The 18,055-nt window shown below is 42.3% G+C and overlaps 1 protein-coding gene across 4 annotated transcripts in view; it reads right to left on the reverse strand.

The window, feature by feature from the left end:
* The window catches only part of tab2 (TGF-beta activated kinase 1 (MAP3K7) binding protein 2), a 42,457-nt gene that overhangs the window by 7,951 nt on the left and 16,451 nt on the right, over nucleotides 1-18,055 (reverse strand). For 2 of the 4 annotated variants that reach the window (XM_085246104.1, XM_085246100.1), the window contains exons 2-3: nucleotides 3,396-3,581; nucleotides 125-1,751 (exon numbers count right to left, since the gene is read on the reverse strand). In XM_085246104.1, coding sequence (XP_085102230.1) covers nucleotides 125-1,751; nucleotides 3,396-3,497 — 1,729 coding nt within the window. In that variant the 5' untranslated portion in view covers nucleotides 3,498-3,581. Of the gene's footprint in view, nucleotides 1-124; nucleotides 1,752-3,395; nucleotides 3,582-5,759; nucleotides 5,841-18,055 lie in introns of all 4 variants that reach the window. The other 2 variants (XM_085246103.1, XM_085246101.1) reach the window with 2 other exon arrangements.

Genomic DNA, 18,055 nt, shown 5'->3' on the forward strand with positions numbered 1-18,055 from the left:
AACAGAAGATGCTTTCTATGCAAACAACTAAGAAATGCTACAATGTCAGCATTGTAAAAATAGTACAGGAGTAATTTTAAAATGGGAATGACCTTTATTATCGATGCTACTGTGTATTTCTTACCTTGTGTGTATGCTGCATCATCAGAGCCCATGCTGAGTCTGCGAGGTTCACTCTGTCTCTCCCGGTGTGGCGAAAGTGGGTCTGAGAGATGCTGGGGGTCTGTCTCCACGAAGTGGTGGTCTTGGGGTAGGCCGAGGAGATTGTTGACGTCAAAAGTCGGGGACACGACTCCAGGGGACACAGCTGGGGGTTTGTTAGGAGACACTGTGATTTTAAAAGTGTATTTGGTGTTGGGCTGAGTGACCACCACGCGTGGGGAAGAAGCTGTACCCCCTCCTCCCACAGAGGGGCGAGATTTAGGTGGATGATGGTGGATGTAGGCAGGGCCCATGCTCACTTGACCCCCTATGTTCCTGGCACCTGAGGGCCCCTGTAAGGAAGGGTTTGTTGAGATGAAGAGTGTGTGAGGATTCCTACCCAACTTGGGCTGTGGGCGGGAGCCGGCTGAGGCAACAATGACTTCCTCGGAGGGAGTGGTAGCAGCAGTAGAGATGTAAACAGTGGGACCCGAGCCTCCGATTGACAGAGGGGTGGCAGGGACAGAAGCTGCCCCAGCAGATGAAGAGGAAGAGGAAGGGCAGGAGGACGTGGAGGATGAGCGGGGCCCGCTGCTCGTCCGCAGCACAGCTGTTGTAGAATTGCTCCTTTGGGGAGATTCAAGTTTGATCTCTATCTGATTCTTCCGTGGGCCAGTGGAGATGTTCTGGATATTGTACTGGCTGATCGCAGACAGGGAGCTGGGCATGACCGAAGAGGAGGAAGAGGAAGAGGAGCATGATGAGACACCAGAGGAAGAGGCCTGACTTCCAGTAGGAAGAAAGGAAGGCGCCTGGGGATTTGTAGGTGAGCTGATGGGCATGTAGACGTGAGAAGTTTGATGGCCCTGGGTCTGGGGCTGTGAGGTATGAGAGGAGGAGGAAGAGTGCTGAGTGCCGGACCAGGAGCCAGACAGGGAGGAAGGATGTGAGATCTGGTAGATCTGCTGCTGAGGCTGGGAAGTGGGGCTGTACTGGGCCCTGCCTCCCTGCTGCTGGTTTTGCCGTGTCGTACCGGACTGGCTAACATAAGGCCGAATGTAAATAGAGTTACCCTGTGGACTGCTTAGGCCCGACTGTGGCCCACCATGTATGTGCAAAGAAGTAGGGGTGTTGCGTCCTGTCTGAATGTTAGGGGCTAACGTCACGGTGATTGGGTTGAAGCGTGGTGTCTGCTGGGAACCCATAGCTGGTGCTTTGCCACCCAGAGGGTAGAGTCCAAGGTGCTGTGGAGGCTGCGGTTTACGCGGGGGCTCCATCACGCCAAATACATTGAAATTGGAGGGCACCTGCACTGGGGCTGACTGGGGCTCCTGCTGAAAGAAGTCACTGTTAGTGGCCTGGCCTGTAGAGAGGGGCCCTTCGCTCAGGCTGTGGGCCAGAGTCCGGCTGCCGTTCATTCTCAGGCTGTCCCGAACCGGGCCCACATGCACATTCTGAGGCTGCAAGTCCAGGTTCAGTTGGGTCATGTGATTATGGAGCCTGCTGAAGCTGGGGTCGTCTGAAAAGCTCAGGTTCCCTTCTTCGCTGTACAGGTAGCCCGGACTGACTTGGGACAAGTATTCACAGCAGGCGTCTAAATTGTTGTTATTCTGCAGGAGAGAGAAGAGACAGACTTGTTAGGCAACATGTGTGTTTGTTTCATGTTTACTTCCTTACAGGAAGATGAAAAAACTAAGATGCTTACACCATTTCCACATTTCCATTTTTGAGAATAGCATTTTATGGCCAGGTTGAAAGAAATAATAATACACAGGTACTGAAAATACAACACAATACGCAGACCTACAACAACACAACTACTGAAAAATTGTATGCAGGGATCAATGCTGTAACAAGGGGTGTGGAGCTTGTTTTCTTGGCAGCACCGCTGTCATGCAACAACTAACATACGAACCACAACTTCAGTAGCTCATCCAACTCATGAGTCAACATAATTCACAAGTTACTGCCAATAACAAATTTCCCACGTGTGGGACTAATAAAGGTTATCTTATCTTATCTTAAAATGATAAAAGAGACCTTGGCATCAATTATGATGAAGCCTTTTGAATTGATCATTGTGTGCAAGTTTAATTCTTTTTCTTTCTCTCTCTTTTTTTTTTTTTTGGCAAGTTTAATTCTGATTAATACTGTAGATGGTGTAGTAATTCTATAGGGGACTAACAGAACATGGATGCCTCTCCATGGCATAATCTCTTTGGTCTTTCAGGCAGGGGAGTTAAAATTAGTCCGTTATTCATTGTTAAGACACAAAAGTCCCTTTTCCAGTAGTACCTACTTGGATCGACTCGCCACGGTTCAGGGCTTTTCATTAGTACCTGGTACCAGGTGATTCGAGTAGGTACTAATGGAAAAGGAGCTAAATTGGTAAATGGTAAATGGCCTGCATTTGTATAGCGGTTTTTCTAGTCCCTAAGGACCCCAAAGCGCTTCACACTACATTCAGTCATTCACCCATTCACACACTGGCACTGGGGCGCACTGACAGAGGCGAGGCTGCCGGACACTGGCGCCACCGGGCCCTCTAAATTGATTTTGGTTTAAGATGAACCACCAGCTGTTACTCCCAACTCTACAAACTTGAACTATACTTTAGTCAATTCACTCAGTGAGTTTTGGGGTTTCTTTTTGTTTTTGTTCTTAAATGCACTACCAGATCATATCACACTTGACATCTTTCTAAACTGCGACAACTGATTTTCACCAATCAAAAACCTTGTTTAAAAATAAATAAATAAATAAAATAAAATAAAAACTAAACAAACCCCCCCGCCCCAACAACCTGATAATCGACTCAACTCATTTCATCCTGAGCATGATCATCCAGAGTATACAAAATACTAGACATGTTTTATCAAGGCTGGACTAAAGATCCTAATTTCTTTAGAGTAATGTGAAAAAAAACGTAACCTTGGTTGCCCAAGCACAATCAGGAGGTAAGCTTACACACTGCATTATTTTGGCCCACTCTCCTTTATGCCATAACATTCTTAGCTGAATTCATTGTTAGTATACACTACTATCCTGTTCCCAGGCATGAAAACTGCTTTGTCTTATTCAACAGCTATCTCAATTTATGCTGTTTTCTTTGTTGCATTCACTTCTAAGATACCAACACTGAGCCACTGACAGTTAATACAAAACACACAGACATGAAGCAAAAACACCATAAATTATGCAGACTTTATTTTCTTTCACATAATTGCGAGCAGAGGTGTTTATAACGCCCTTACCTGCAGAACACACTGGGAGACAACACCTTCTGGGACTTCAGGGAACTTTTGGCGCAGGTCATGCAAAACCTGAATATCAATCTGGTGGCTTCCCTGGGCCATTCGTATGATGCCAGGTCTGTTTGTTCTGTTCAGCACACGGGGAAGTCAGTCTCAGCAGCAAACTGCCTTCATTTTGAACATCTTCTAAATTGAAACAAAGAAAGGAAGGAGAGAATCTGATAAGGAAACAACACTCTCTCATGGTGCTTCTGTCAAATAGAAACATCTCTTTCTCTGTACAGACAATACTCTGACCACCATTTCACCATTATGAGTTGTATAACGGTGTTTTGTTAATATTCAGTAAGGAATCTGTCCAAGAGGCAGAAAAGGAGCAAATGTGGTCTATTGCAAATTTTCTCTAAAAGACATCCGTCAGCCGTTTGAGGTCGACTTTTTCATTATTGCCTGGGAGCTTTCAAAACAAAATTTCAGAGATGTTCAATGAGAACAGACAGCATTCATTTCAAAAGCCCTTCTCCCCACAAAGCTCCTTAATAAAAGAGTAGCAAAGGGAGGAAACCACCTCCAACTGACTACTGAGAAAAAACCTTTCCAACTCATCTCAACATCAACATTCACTTATTACAGAAAAGAAAAGGGCCTGAAAACCAGCGTAGTGTGGATGCAGATCTTCATATAGACAGGCAGCTGTGCAGAACAGTTGATTCCTCAGAATCCCACTGTATGATAAAGACCGAGCTAAAGGGCTGCATGCCATTTGTTAGTTTCCCTTCCTGCACACATAAATGTGAACCACTGAGAGAAACATTTGTGAGCCACAGTAATAATGCTGCTGCTTTGTTATGTTTTACAGCTTTTGAACAAAGCGCTGTTGGAAAATGGTTAAACAAACATGAAGAGTATGAAACTGCACATTTATATCTCCAAGCTAAACTGCTACAGAATAACAATGGACTTAATTTTTTGCCCCTTTAGTGCAAACTAAACATTTCTCCTTCCAGCTCTTCAAATTTGGTCTAAAGGGAATCTTTGAGGTTTTTACTTATTTCCTCTCATAATTTGAAATTCACTACATACTTGCAACAACAGTGAATGCAAAAATTAAACAATGCCAAAGCATTTTGACGTCAGGATTCGTAACCATTTCGAATGCCATAAATGCTCTGTTCTATAAGCACAGAAGCCCCACCAACCTGGTCTTCAAACCTGTATGTGAGAGGCAGCCAATCACAACAGTGGGTTAAAGAGAGTAAAGCCTTACAGAGGGAACAGCTAAGCCAGCATGTTAGTTTGTAAAGTGCAAAGTTAGTCTAGTGGAGACTTGAGCAAATTAAACACATTTAATTAAGATTACATGTGATATTTATGGTTTGATTAAAATTTACTGATGCATCTCGATATCAGAAGCACTTCTATATTGGTATCAGCCATTATCACCCCTGCTGACACTAGCTGATATACAGTAAATAAAATACTGATATCAGGGGCTGACGTATTTGCTGTCTACCACCAATTTTGCTTTGGCTATACATTTTCATAGGCAGTGAGATGAAGAGCTAAAACACAAAACTCAAAAGGTGAAGCACCTACAGAAACCAAACAAACGAGAAAGCAATACTGGTATCATCTATCTTTCAAACTGTTGCATCGGCCCTGAATTTCACAACCATGTTTGCCTACTTGAAAAGGATTCTGCTGCAAGAAGTTAAATTCTACTTTTGGCACACACTTCTTATATTTAGTGTACCATCAGTAAGTCAGCTTGTATTAGTAAACACTTTTCTGTATAGTTCAAAATATAATAAACACCACGGGCTCCAAACCAGGACTAAAGAAAAAAAGAAAGAAAAAGAACAGAAGCGGAGTATGTTTTAAAAGACCAAGTTGGCTGGTAGGTTGTACTTCATTCAACGTATAAGCTTTACTCATACCTGGGAACTTGCCAAAGCAACCACACTTTACTACTAGCCACTGTGCAATTTCTCGAGCAGTCAACGCACTGCAGTCATCTTTCCTGCAAAAAACCTTTTCTATAATCCCGCTTCTCCACCATTATCCTGCTGTGTGAAGGAAGCACAAGCAGACAAAAGTGAACGCAGCAGCCATGAGAACTTCAAAGCGTTAGTTCATGACAGCCATGTTTAGTCTTCTCCCACACTTTTCTTCTAACCACACTCTTTCGAAACAGCTTTCAGTGGGAGGTTCAAATATGCCAATCACAACATTGTGACACATGAAGCACACCCTGTTGTGTTCGACGCCAGTCAATGCTAAAAAGGAATTAGTGATACATCTCAACAGCAATCCTAACATGAGATTTAAAAGTGAAATCATTTACAGAGACTTAAATACACTTACTTAATGATGAGAGAAATCATGAGTGTACTTCAACCTCACTGGGATCTTATTTCAGCCAAGAAGCAGCTGTTTTTGCCTTATCTGTGAAATGAGGATGTGTAATGTCATAACTTCAAAGTTGTAAATCAGTTCTGCAAAACATCCGTCTATAGCTGAAAGCAGTAGGAGGACCTATTTGCTACTGTCAATCGTAGGGTGGCAACTGCAAAGAAGTGCTGAAGCTCCTTTTCGTGTGAGAGACTAAAAATCCATAGCAGGCAACATGAAGTCAAAGCTGAAGATCTCCTTAGAAGAGCACTACCAGCATAGACAGTCATGTTTTCATCTAAAAAAGAAAATATATTTTCTTTCACAGAGATACAACTTATGATATTCTCCACTTATGAAAGACTTTTCTTTCCAGGTCCTCTTGAAAGAGAAGAACCATTAAAGTCTTGATAAAACTTGTCCATTACATAAGAATCTAAAATAACTGTCAGTGCTTTCTTTTGTCTTCTGAAATACAAGCAAATGGAAAGCTTTGCAAGTATGCCACCAGACTGTGGAATTCATTTAGAGGGTGTCGAAAAGAAGCACAAAGTGCAGCTTGATGAGCAACTAACTGCAAACCAGAGGAAAACAGTGTGCCGCATCTCAGATTACATGTTTAGAGTAAAGCCTACTACTCCAGTAAAGCATGCTCCGTCTCCACCAGCACACGAAGCTAATAAACCCACAAGAAAATGAATCTTTTTAAGTAGTCAACTTAGGGAAACTAATATATTATCAGTGTATATTTACCTGTTTGACTTACAGGCTAAGAGGATGCATGAGTGCAGGGAGCCAGAGGGCAACAGTCCACAATTTAAACTCCACTTAGAGAGCTGCAGCACAGCCGTTGTGGGACAATGGGAAAGGAAATTCGCTGTTTGGCGGCTGACCCAGTTACAGGTCAACAGCATGGTTAGATTGTTTCCCGACTTCAAAAAAAAAAAAAAAAAAAAAACCCAGAAAAGAAAAGAAAAAAGAAGGAAAAAAAGGTCCACACCTTTTCACTCTAGGTAATTATAGGTCTGTGAGCGGCCCGTGTATTAGGGGTTGCTCTGACAGGAGCAGATCAGTGCTTGCTGTCCCTGAAGGCAGCAGTGGAACGATGCCTGAGGCAGCACAGATAGAGACAAAGCTCCCATTGCTCAGGGTGTTATTCACTGTGCCAAAGCATTGACCCACAGCCCCACATTCATTTCTGGCAGTAGCAGGCCTTGCCATGCTACATCAATGGAGTCATTCACTACGCAAGACTGAATGCTCCTAAAAACGTCCAAATCAATTAAAGTTTAAATAAAAGGGGAATAAATCATCAACAGGAGCTCTTGGCAGCAATATCAGTCCAGCACCTGATGCTTGTGCAATCCCCCCCTCCCAAAAAAAAGTTAGCTGACAAAAAAACAAAAACAAAAAAAAAAACCAAAAACACAAAAACACACTGAATTACAGCTGGGCCATATCATACCGCTCACGGTAATACCGGTATAATGTTGGGCAACGATAAGAAAATGAAATATCGCGATAGAATATGGGTAAAACGTGCATGTGCAGTGCCTTTGTACCTGCACCGCTTGATGGATTCTTGGAGCATTACAGCTATCGTAGGCAGGAGCCTCGCGGAGTGATACGTACTGTGCTTCAACATAATATTACCTCTTTTGAAGTTTTGTGGATCTTATACATGGTTATGCTGAGGATATGTTGGCCAATTCCCACTGGAAATACCTTTTGGTTAAACTGTCAGCAAGGTTTTGCATTTGCACGGTTAAATTTTTATATAGCTTTAATGCACATAAAAAACAGCTGCTTGTTCAAGTGAAAATACATTATTAGTGCAAAAAAGTTGTGAAGTTGTAAAGTAATTTGTCTAGTGTCAGTTATATTGTTATCGCAAATTTTAAAATGTGTTATCGTGATAAATATTTTTGGTCAGATAGCCCTGCTCTACTGTGAACAATAAAATGTCATGTCGTACTATCTACTGATTGCAGATAGTGGAATGCATGATGGTAATTGTTTAGGACAGTGCTGAGCTCGTCATGTCAAGTCTTCAAATGACTGATCTTCTGCAGAAATGGTAGCTCAAACATTAAAAACATACAGGTTGAATCCAAAACGTCCCCTGCAGCTTTAAGGAGCAGCACAGCAGCACTGCATGAAATATTTCTGCTGTGTCTTGGTCCAGCAAAACCTAAACAAATAAAGACGCTAATTGGTAGCCTGTCCCTCCCTAACCCAAAACTCACATGTATGTGTAAGTTTGTGTGTGCATTAAGCAAACACACTAACACAGGCATGGACATGTCGTACTTGAAAACATCATGCACAGTCAGCTACTGCTAAACGCACTCACAGGACCAGTATCCACTCCTGTGAGTCATGACTGTGGCAAATTATTCTCAGAATAGCAAAGCAAGCTGCTTACTTACCAACTTAGAATAATGTTGCACATAAGCAACATATTTACAACACAGAGCTTTCAATAAGGCCAATCAAATCAGTTTAATTACACTTCAGATAGCAAGGAATGCACTAAAGATAACGCAAAGCTGTAGATCAAATGTGCTGTACTACACAGTGTAAGATTTATGATTATGCTGAGCTATAATGCAACTTGCAGCTGTCTGCTTCCATTTATTCACATTATTGTGTATTACTCACATATACGTGTTCTTAAAGAACGCAACCTGACTCATACTTTTTGCTCTGTTTCATTTCATTTCGATGCAATGACTTTGACCAATCACAGGCCTTACCTTGCCTCCCACAAACCATAGAAATGCATGGAAATTTTACTGAGGAGTCTAGTCTTAACAAAAGAGCTCTCAAGTCATCAAATAAGCTGCGACCACCTGAATCAAAGTGATTTCTCACCATATTAATGTCACAAGTCAGAGTAAAATAAACTTTAAGATACACTGCAATTGTGTAAGGAATCTTGAGACAACTGTTCAAGAAGACACACGCACGCACACACACACACGCGCACACACACACACACACACACGCACCAGACAATGCCTCCTGAACAGAAACAAACCACACACATTAAGTGCAGAATCCAAACTGCCATCCACTGTCCATTGAAGCCTGGGCCTCAAAGGCCATGCAGAGCTGGGATCAACTCTGCTCAGCTTTTAGTTGCTCGCTTTTGAAAATAGGGACATGAAACTGTTCATGTGCATGCGTGCGTGTGCAGGAAATCAAAAATTCTTCAAGACCGCAGCCTGCAGATGGTAGTTGATTGGAAGCAGGCAAGAGCACCAGCTCCCCAGGTTAACCAACCCCTCCCAAGGCACTGTGGGAAACTGGGAGGTCTTAGAAGTGCGAAGACATGCCTTTCTCGAGAGGCCTCTCTGTGCAACCATGGACTGACAGCTTTTTCCAACTTTTTGTTTTCTTCTGTAAACACCATACAGGTAAAACAGCTGGCCCGTTGTGTCCATCTTTGCCTAATAAGGGAAGGAAAGGAAATGAACTCACCTCCTTTAAAATAAAAAAAATAAAATAAAAAATCCTCCTCCACCTACCTCTTCAGTACAAAATGTCTGTGGGCAGCACATTGCTGAGCTCATTAGCCAGGTTTTTAGAGTACAAATGTGTGTGTTCCATCACGCAGCCGGCCTACAGCTGTTTTCACCTGCAACCACCTCGACCACGAGCAGGAAGGTGGCGGGATGCTAATCCATTAACAAATCTAATTAAAAATACAACTGTAGCTATGCTGCTAGCTGACAACAGTTATTTCCAACCTGTAGCTTTTAAAGGCATGAAAAGGAAAAAAAATAATAATAAAAAAGTAAGACAATAAACTGTTTATTTGTAGTAAAACTGGCAAGTCATTAAGAACACATTAAAAATGACAGACTGATTTAGTTGAGGTGCTCTCTGTTACCTTTCCTAAGCAGGTTTATGCCATTTCCACACTGGCTTACTTTTCAAAGCTGGAAGCTATTTTCATCTTTTATCTACAGTCTGTGGTTAAAACATAACCTGTATTAAGCATTACAAAGCTACTGAGTTGACTTCTTCAATTCCTTTCGTAGTGCAAACTCCTCCGACAAGACAAAAGAATTTCTATGTTTACTTCTCTTGCAAAAAAGTTTGAAAATCTTAGACTTTGAAGACGCTTACTTGCCAACAATGGGGAGAAAATAAAAACTGCTTACAGACAACTTATTGAAAAATGAGAAGCTAGTTACTATAAACTAACCTGTCTTCCAACTGTATATCCATATGTGAAAACAAATTATGAGGGCGTCAACTATCCACAACTACGTAAACAGGCTTAGCGTCACATAGCTGTTGCATTTCCTCTCTAACCCCGACTGGTCAGGGTAGACCGTTGCCTACCCTAAATCTGGTGCAGTAGCATTTTTTTTCCTTTCAGCGGAAGTTTGTCCTCCTCACTGTGTGCTGTTCATGGGAGAATCGGTGGCCTTGACCTTGCTATAAAGTTGCATGAGATTATTAACAGTACCAGGGTAGGGCTGCACGATTAATCGTTAGAAAATCGCGATCTTTTTTTTTTTTTTTTTCGCCTGTCCCATTTGGTTCTTTAGCCATCAGAATTGTTGTCTGAAGACCAACAAGGATACCCAATGGATTTACTTTGCCAAATGGATCATCGTGGCATTGCCGTATTGGTCCATTTGGTCGATCTTTGTTTTTATTATTTATTATATTTTATTTTCAGATGTTACAGACGGGACAGACATGAGTGAGAGATAGGAAAGGGAGAAAGAAAGAGGAAGGAAAGGAAAAACAGAAGGGGAGAGGGACAGTGAGAAAGGGGGGGAGAAAAAAAATAAAAATCTCCTGGATCACCTGTTGAGAGAAGAATAGAAAACAAACAAAAAAAGACAAAAAAAACAAAAAACAAAGCAACATACTAAACACAACACCATCGCATTAATCTAGCTAAGTGTAAACAGCAGTAAATACTAAATATTCAATGTTGTTGTGCAGCACGCAGGACAGATGTGCTTCGAAGTAGCAGCCAAGAAAGGTGTAATTTGGGTCTACGAGCAGTGAACACCCGTGTGCATACCTGTGTGGATCAGCGCGCTTGTATTCCAAAGGTTTCTCCATGTAACGATCTGCTAGGGAGTGTGGGGGGGCCACAGCCCCGTCCTCCAGGGTGTGAAGCAGGTATGGAGGAGATCAAAACTCCAGACATCCAGAGGCCCCCAGAACACAAGAAACCATGGAAGACCAACAGAGGGGCAGCCGCGCCACTGTCTCAGTAAGAGCTGAGGAGAGTCCCAGATGAGGGCTCACTCAGCAGCCGCGGAGCAGAAGCCAGGGGGAGTTGCAGTGACGCGCCCGTGAGCTCCGCCGGCCGCCAGCTGTGCCTGAGTGACCGAGCCCCAGGCCGAGAGGCCGGGGGCACCCCACCCCCGAAGGGGCCCGAGCGAGCCCCAGGCTCCAGGCCCCGATAAGCGGCCGCCAAGGAGTGAGCCGGTGTGTACCTGGACGCCCACCCCCAGACACAAAGAACCACCAACGCACCGACACCTGAGGGAGTCCGCCACCGGCAGGGGAAGTGGTGGTAGGTGGAGATAGGCCTCCAAACCTTGGAGGGCCTGAGGTGTCCCCAGAGAGGTGGCGTCTGATACCCAACCTGACATATAGACACAGACATACAGGCACACACAGACACAAACATCCATTCCCCCCCTCATGCTCTCATATGCACTCACTCCACACTCAACCAACGTGGAGACAGACATAAAGAGACGCTGTACACACGATCACACTCCCCAAGCGTACTCTACAAACCGGGTCTAGGTACCCTTGCTCCTGGAGGGGGGAACTGCACCCAGACCCAGGTGGTGTTACCCTTTTCCCTGCGGTGGGGAGAGGCAGACCACCCCGACTCCGTAGCAGCAGGGAGGCCCCCACACTCCAGACCGCAGTCGGACGGCCAACTCCACCTAGCCCTCCCGCTCCAGCAGGCCGCAGAGAATAGGGGTGGGAGAAGACTCCAAACCTCCCTCCACCCGCTCATTGTAGTGTTGATGCATGTGTGTTCTAAGGTGCAATTAAAACCCAGGAGGGCAAGAAAAATCGCGATCTCAATTCATACTTGTGTGCGATCTCATTTCCAAATGACAACGATTAAAAAAAAAAAAAAAAAAAAAAAAAAGATGACAATTGTACCGCATTTTGATCCGGGACGTAATCTGCATGAAAACAAGCGCTCACTCTTCCTGCTCAACAAATGACAAGGGCGGAGCCTCATGCCACGTGATACAGAAGCTGGTTGCTAAAATTGGCACGGAAAAAACAACGGAGAGCACGTCAGGGATGACAAGAAAGTACCCAAATACCCAAATATCAGAACCTTATACAGCGCTTCCCTATACACGTCGAACTCCCGCAGGCACAAAGAAATTACGGAGGCTATTACTTATCACCTGACCAAAGATATGGCTCCCATCAACACTGTGCAAAACGAGGGATTTAGGAAAATGATCAACACCCTAGACAAACGCTACACAGTGCCGTCCCGCAACTATTTTTCTATTGTTGCACTACCTGCTCTATACACGCAGTGTCGAGCAACAGTGGAGACGGAATTTCAAGCAGTACAACATTTTGCGGCAATGACAAAATGTGAGACATTTGTTGTTTTTATGTTCAGTCTCAACTGTTACAAAGTTGATGTGCAGTTAATAAGTGCAATAAATATTTATATTGGAAAAGAAAATCGTGATCTCAATTCTAAGCAAAAAAAATCGTGATTCTCATTTTATGCAAAATCGTGCAGCCCTAGTACCAGGACAACAATGACTGAGTGATTCAAAAAAGACATGAAAGATAAGGTGGTGTTATTAAATTATGTTTTTCAATAAGAGATATTCTGATTAAGATCAGATCAGTATTTAATTCAGAAATCCAGTTTATTCTTTTAACTGTGTGGTGCATAGGATAATGGTAGCTGCCGAACTCCAACATTAGCATTATTGTTTTATTATTAGCCATACCAGGTAGCCATTAGGAAGAGCAAATGAAGTAATGAGACCATAAAGACACCTAATGTGGCTATCTGATAAGGGTGCCCTCAGCTGCTCAGTGGGGTTGTCATAGTGAACAGATGCATCATTTGGTTTTGAAAAGATTTTATGATCGATGTGCTTCCTGACACAGTTTCCCATTTATCTGTTCTTGGCACTGGCACTAGGAATACACTAGTTTGTGAATGGTCAGTGAATGGTTTTGGTGGCATGGACACTGGGCTACTGGCCCATGGATATATATATGACAAACTTGAATACTTTGCTCAATATTATACCACAAAGCAACCTTTAAAGAGTCACTGTGCATTATTGAAATGAAAGAAAAAAAATTGTATGTAACACTAATTAACTTTTTCACCCCAATTATAATTCATCCCAACATTAAAACTAAAACACGCTGTGTGTGAAACACCATCAAGGTTTTAAATCCTGCCGTATACTTCTTTTCCATTTTTGGATGGCGTTCATCCATCTTTTCCTTTTCCAGCAACTGGCATCTTCATTTCTTATCAAATTACATTCTTTTTACATGGCTGACTTCAACAAGAGAAAAAATGCTGTCAGACACTGACAGCATTATTTGTTTAGAAGAGTATTCTGCATTCCTTCTGAATAGGAAAGGTTAGGGTCACAGTGTGAACCACATTGACATGCAAGAATGACATCCCGAGGACTGCTCCATAGCTGATCACAGGATGTTCATTTACTCACAGATTGTTGAGTCATTTTCAGACGTATACTGCAGGCCTGAATTCTTCTAGGACTTTTCTTTGCAGTGCAGTCATATTGAAATTTAACCTGCCAGTTTCCTAATATAGTTCATTGCAAGAGTTGCTTGCATTTGCTGCATTTACCACTAATGAGTCAGCTTCATGTGTGCCGCTGGCTCTTTCAGTTCACAAAACAATTAGGTACAACCTGGATAGGTCGCCAATCCATCACAAGGCCAACACAGAAAAAGGTTTGAAACGATCATGCTTTTTTTCACCGTTTGAGGGAATAATGTATATGAAAAGAGGATGAAAGAGGATACATTTTCACATCAGGATGATAATCATCTAAATGTTTCAAAATCCATAATATGCTATGTCATGGGCCAGCTGAAAGCTTTGCTGTGTCCCTGACAGTCCCGTGTATGAAACACTGAAAGCCTGTAGAATGACTCGCTCTATCCAGGCACCTACTTGCCTAAACTACAAGGAGAATTTCCACTAGAGTGGTATGAACACACCTGAAGTGAAACATTTCCTTCTGTGTGCAAAATATGAGAAACTGTGGAAAACATTCATTTCTTATTCCCCAAATTGAAGTGAGTTTGCATGTTCATTTGGCTTAAGAAAAATCATGAAGTGAATAGCAGCAAAGGGGTCTTCATGCCAGGCCAAATGTGCATGATTGATTTTCCTTCCCCAGTTAGGTTTTTAAATCATAAATGTTTCTTATTTACATTTGTTTCAAATTTCACTGAATTTCAAAACATGATGAAAAGATATATCTCAGAACTTACATTTACATTGTCATTTACAGTGATGAATCAGTCAAAAAAAACACCTCTTTATTGAGGCTGTGCAACAATCCTCCACCACTGACAGCAGTTGTTTTTGCAGACCCTACTCCCCGCTTTAACTTTCCTTAGGCATTATATGTCAGGACCACAGCCCAGGCTTAAAATAGAACCCTCAACAACATGAAAAGCCTTATCCTGAACCATTAATCTTTTTTGTCTGCCTTCCTCCAGGGAAATCTGAATTAAAAGAGAGGGCGCGAGCAATCTACAAAGCAAATTAATAAGTGAAAATAAAGTGTAAAGCAACGAGGGCCTCAGCAGGGCACTGTGTTTTTCCTTACATTGTGGAAACATTAATTGTCAGCTGACAAGCCCCAACACACACTCTCATTGAGCAGGTACGTTAGAAACTATAAGTTAAACTTTCCAAGCCTAGTCTCAGGAAAGAGAGATAGAGATTAGTTTTCCATCTTTAAACCAATCAGCAAAGCAGCAGTGTCCAAACCATGTGACTGTGTACATTGCTTTCACACTTTACAGGGCCAGCATGCTTAGGAGGAGGAAAATGCTGTACAGACCGTTGGCACTCACTGCAAACTGTGCAGTTTTCACTCAAATACAGCCAGAGGCCAAGAGGAGGGTGGAGACTTAAACCAACCAATCCAAGCTGAGACTGCTAGTAAAAAAGAAATAAATAAAATAGCAATTCAAACATTTAAAATGGGTATATGAAGCTGTTGGATGAATATTTGAACACTTTATACCACAGGAGTGCACACAGTCTGACTCTGGTGTGACCAAACAGCTATTCATTTTCTGCTCCATATATTATTTATTATTCCCATCACTGCACGTCTAAGCGGCTGTCCAAATACAACAGGATGCACCAAGTTATCTTTGTCCTAGAAAAAAAAGAAAAGAAAAAGAAAAATTTTCAGATCTATTCCCAAAACTACAAGCTGCAACAACTACATGTGGGATGGCAAATGGCAAACTCTGGAAACCGACGAGCACAAGGATGCAACAGATCTGCATTTGGTGTGTAAGCATGAGGAAGGACGACAAGAGAAGATAGATAAAGACATGTTCCTGTGTCCCACGCGATGGCCGACAGGTTCAGTGACTCAGCTCCGAATCACCAAGTGCCCCCTGCTCTTCCTGTTCCTTTAATCGAAAACCTCACTGCACTTTTTCACAGATTGACACTGTACACTGCACACACTGTATATCTTTGACAATGTCAGTTTTGGCCGGCGGTCATAGGTTCTGTCCAATAATATGACGCGAGACTGGAGTAAAAGACATCCATGGATTGGCACTTTATTAAAGAAGGAGCATGATAACAGCACAAACACTAACTACAACTAAACAAAATGGCTTCCTTTTATACTCTACCTTTTCAGGTGAGCATCTGGAATAGCCCAAGTATGGGGGTTAACTAATCAAAATGAACACATAACCCTCCACACAAACAAACATACAATAACATTAAAGCACATCACAAACATATACATATTTCCAACACATACTATAAACAACCCAATAACATAAGCTTCACCCATTTCTATCTAAATTAAAACCCTCTTTATCCATACTCCCTAACCTGGCACACTGGTCTGCTCCAAGAGCTCTTAAACAGGTGATTGAGCCGCTTTCACTCTTTTGCTCCACATCCTGCAAGAAGCAACTAGGACAGGTGAGTACCTTTACAAGTTCTCATTTCACATATGTTTAGGTTATTGATAAATGATTAACTGCAAACAGCTCTAACTTTGGCTCTTCTCCGACACAGGTAGGATGGCCAGTCCCACTGTCTCTTTTCTGTTACAAGCTGTCAATTTAATTGTATATCAAATAACCTAATAAAAGACTCCAAAAGATCTAATGTGTTTTCTTTATTACCCTATTTTAAATTCCCAATCCAACAATTTATTATTAACAATACCAACCAGGTAATGGAACCCCTGGTCTCCATTACAGACAACCACAATGTACATAAACCTTCAAAACAGCTTTGAGTTTATTTACTGTCTGTCAACTAATTATTTCATCCCTACTGGTGGATATCCAGGGTTTCCCCACACACACTTTTATGGCAGCCCAAACATATTTTGAAGGACCTTTGTTTATTTTTGTTTTTCATCCCTCGACCCATCAGTTTGCTGTTGGACATTGGCCACATTGTCATATTAAAAGTTCAGATGCTACTAAACTTTTACCAAACTGCTAAAAGCTAAAGGTCATTGCAATAGCTCCTCTTTCTCACCTAGCTGGCTACGTCCCAGCTGTAAAGGGCTGACACCACACAATTTCAGAGCCAATGACCTACAGGCAGGCTGGTCAGGTTGATGCCTATGCCAGTCTGCTGTCTTGAGTCTCTTGAACCATTTCGCTCTGGACATGTGCTAGGGCTGAGCGATATGACCCAAAATTCATATCTCGATATTTTTTAGCTGGATGGCGATATAAGATATATCTCTCGATATTTTTTTAAAGCCTTTAAGTAAGAACAAAAAGAGAGTTCTTAGTCAAAGCTGTGTCCCAGATGTCACACAGGCACTTTTATGAACATACAGCATAGATGTACATGAAAAAAACTACTCAAAAATAAATTATGAGCATTTATTACGGAGAAAACGTTGAATATATTACGTTGAAGCACAGTACGTATTACTACGCGAGGCTTCTTGGTACCCGTAATGCTCCGACAATCCATCAAGCGGTGCAGCTCCGTAGCTTACCAAAGTCGTACTAAAAAATTTGACAGATTGCTGAGTGCTGTGTACCACATAAAATCGGTTCGCGGTCATCAAGCACAACCAGAATTCATACAAAAGGCGTGCTGTCAACTTTTGAGAGAATTAAAGGATCTTAGGCTGTGCAGCCCCTCTGGGCTGCATGGCGTTAGCGTGGTTAGCTCGATAACACGTTGACGCCGTCCAGCCCCACACACGGGGCGATGCGCTGTAAATCGTTAATGGAGATTTGCCGTGTGCATCTTGTCGCTGCCTGCAGGTGAAGCGATGGGGGAGAAGGGGGAGTTGTGTTCAGTGAAGGAGAGAGGCAAGGCCGAGTAACGTTGAGTAAAGACAAAAGTGGACGAAAGAGAGGCAAACTTGTGTCTCCACAACTATAATTATAACGTAACATAGACTATATCGATATAAAGGATATTGTCACATCTTATATCTCTTATAAAAATATATCGATATTTAAAAAAAAAAAAAAAAAAAAAAAAAAACTCGATATATCGCCCAGCCTTAACATGTGCTGTGGTTAAGATGACCACTTTGACACACGCAGGAGGTGGAAAATTAGTGCCACTATTCTTCATTTTACTACACCCACAGAACAGAACAGAAACTACCATCAACAAAACTTCAACACTTAAAGTGTTAAGAAGTAAATTTTCAGTTTGAAAGAAGACATTTTGCAATCATCAACATTTCAAATTAAGATTTTTTCCCCCCAAAATGGTTTTTATAAGTTTTAAAATTAATGTTTTTAATCACAGGAGTGACGCAAACATGAACGTGAGGGAAACTAAGCATGTACTGCTTGACTGTTGGTACCTTAGGTTAACTCTGCAGGAAGTTTTGGCAGGTAGTTGTCAATCACTAGGAGGACTAACCCTGCTTCCATGCATTTGTTCATTTACAGCTGTCAAGTGGTCACTGTGTTCTGCCTCCCAAATGCAGCTGAGGCCAGAATGAAGAACGTTTCAAAGAAAACAGAGGTTC

The sequence above is a fragment of the Mchenga conophoros genome, linkage group LG15 (genome assembly GCF_057382185.1).
Source record: "Mchenga conophoros isolate Kocher_MC1m ecotype Shallow Benthic linkage group LG15, M_conophoros_male_GT1.1, whole genome shotgun sequence".
NCBI classification, from domain to species: domain Eukaryota; kingdom Metazoa; phylum Chordata; class Actinopteri; order Cichliformes; family Cichlidae; genus Mchenga; species Mchenga conophoros.